This window comes from Temnothorax curvispinosus, unplaced genomic scaffold (genome assembly GCF_003070985.1).
Source record: "Temnothorax curvispinosus isolate PA1 unplaced genomic scaffold, ASM307098v1 QBEX01017056.1, whole genome shotgun sequence".
Lineage (NCBI taxonomy): Eukaryota > Metazoa > Arthropoda > Insecta > Hymenoptera > Formicidae > Temnothorax > Temnothorax curvispinosus.
Window position 1 is genome coordinate 27,713 of NW_020226836.1, and position 1,242 is coordinate 28,954.

Genomic DNA, 1,242 nt, shown 5'->3' on the forward strand with positions numbered 1-1,242 from the left:
CTACTCCATTATACAATCCTTTAGGTGATTTGGTAACTTTCTGTCTCGTACAGGCCTACTTTGCGTTACATTAAGATCAGCACTTGGTTCTGACTTCGTTGCAACAACAGAATCATCCTGCGACTCCGATTCAGTTTTTACCTTGACATTTTGCTCCGATATTATTTTAACATCTTCGTCGGATTCGCTAGGCCCTGCACGATTAAATTTCTTGACATGCGCTACATTTCGTTTAAACATTTTTTCATCCGCATTTTTAATCTTTACATTATCACCGGCTAGATCAACTACCTCGTACTTAACGCTTTCATACTCCGGACTTAATTTATCCCGCTTTATCGTTTTTAGTAAAACAGTGTCACCTAATTTCAACTCACTTTCTTTCGCATTATTTCGCAAATCATATCGCTCTTTACTTTTAAGCTTTTTCCAAGCATCCCTATCTCTAATAGCTTCATCTAGATTATTTCTGATCCCGCGCAATTCTGGCATTTTAGTTTTTATCTTTCGACCGAACATTAGTTCCGCTGGCGAAACCCCTGTCGATGCTTGTGGAGATGAGCGATACATAAGCAGATAGTCTAGTATCTCTTGTTTCCAGTCTTTTCGTTCGAGCTGTGTAATTTTTATGCGTTTAAGAAGACTGCGATTTTGTCTTTCGATTTCCCCATTCGCTTGGGGCCAATGCGGCGCTACATGAACAAGTTTAATACCGCACCTAGACGTGTATTCCCTCATTTCTTCGTTCACTAATTGTTTTCCGTTATCAGATATTAACCTATTCGGATAACCATACCTCGCGAATATATGTTTCAATCTATCAATAATTGCTGTTGACGTAATTGATTGCATTATCTCTATTTCATAGAACTTACTGTAATAATCAATAATCACGAATGTGAAATCTCCGGAAGGCAAAGGTTCAAGGAGATCCATCGCTAAACATTCCCACGAACTATCCGGCAGCGCGTTTGGTTTCAACGGTGAGATATTAGCTGTCTTTTGCACTATTTGGCTGCTCTCACACGTTTTTACAAAGTTTTCCGCATCTTTATCGATTCCTGCCCACCAAACCTTACTTCTTAGCCTATCCTTTATCGCAACAATACCTGGATGTCCCTCATGCGCTATTGATAATACTCGCTTCTTTAGCTTTTCAGGTACGACAATTCTCGTTCCCCACAACATTATTGTAACACAACATTATTGTACACACAAAGTTCGTCTTTAATTGCTTTTATC

At 39.1% G+C, this 1,242-nt stretch overlaps 1 protein-coding gene across 1 annotated transcript; it reads right to left on the reverse strand.

Moving 5' to 3' along the window:
• On the reverse strand, positions 1-1,188 carry LOC112467193 (uncharacterized protein K02A2.6-like). The gene has a single exon (XM_025035683.1). The coding sequence runs from the start codon at positions 1,186-1,188 to the stop codon at positions 1-3; it is 1,188 nt and encodes a 395-aa protein (XP_024891451.1).
• Positions 1,189-1,242: the final 54 nt, after the last annotated feature.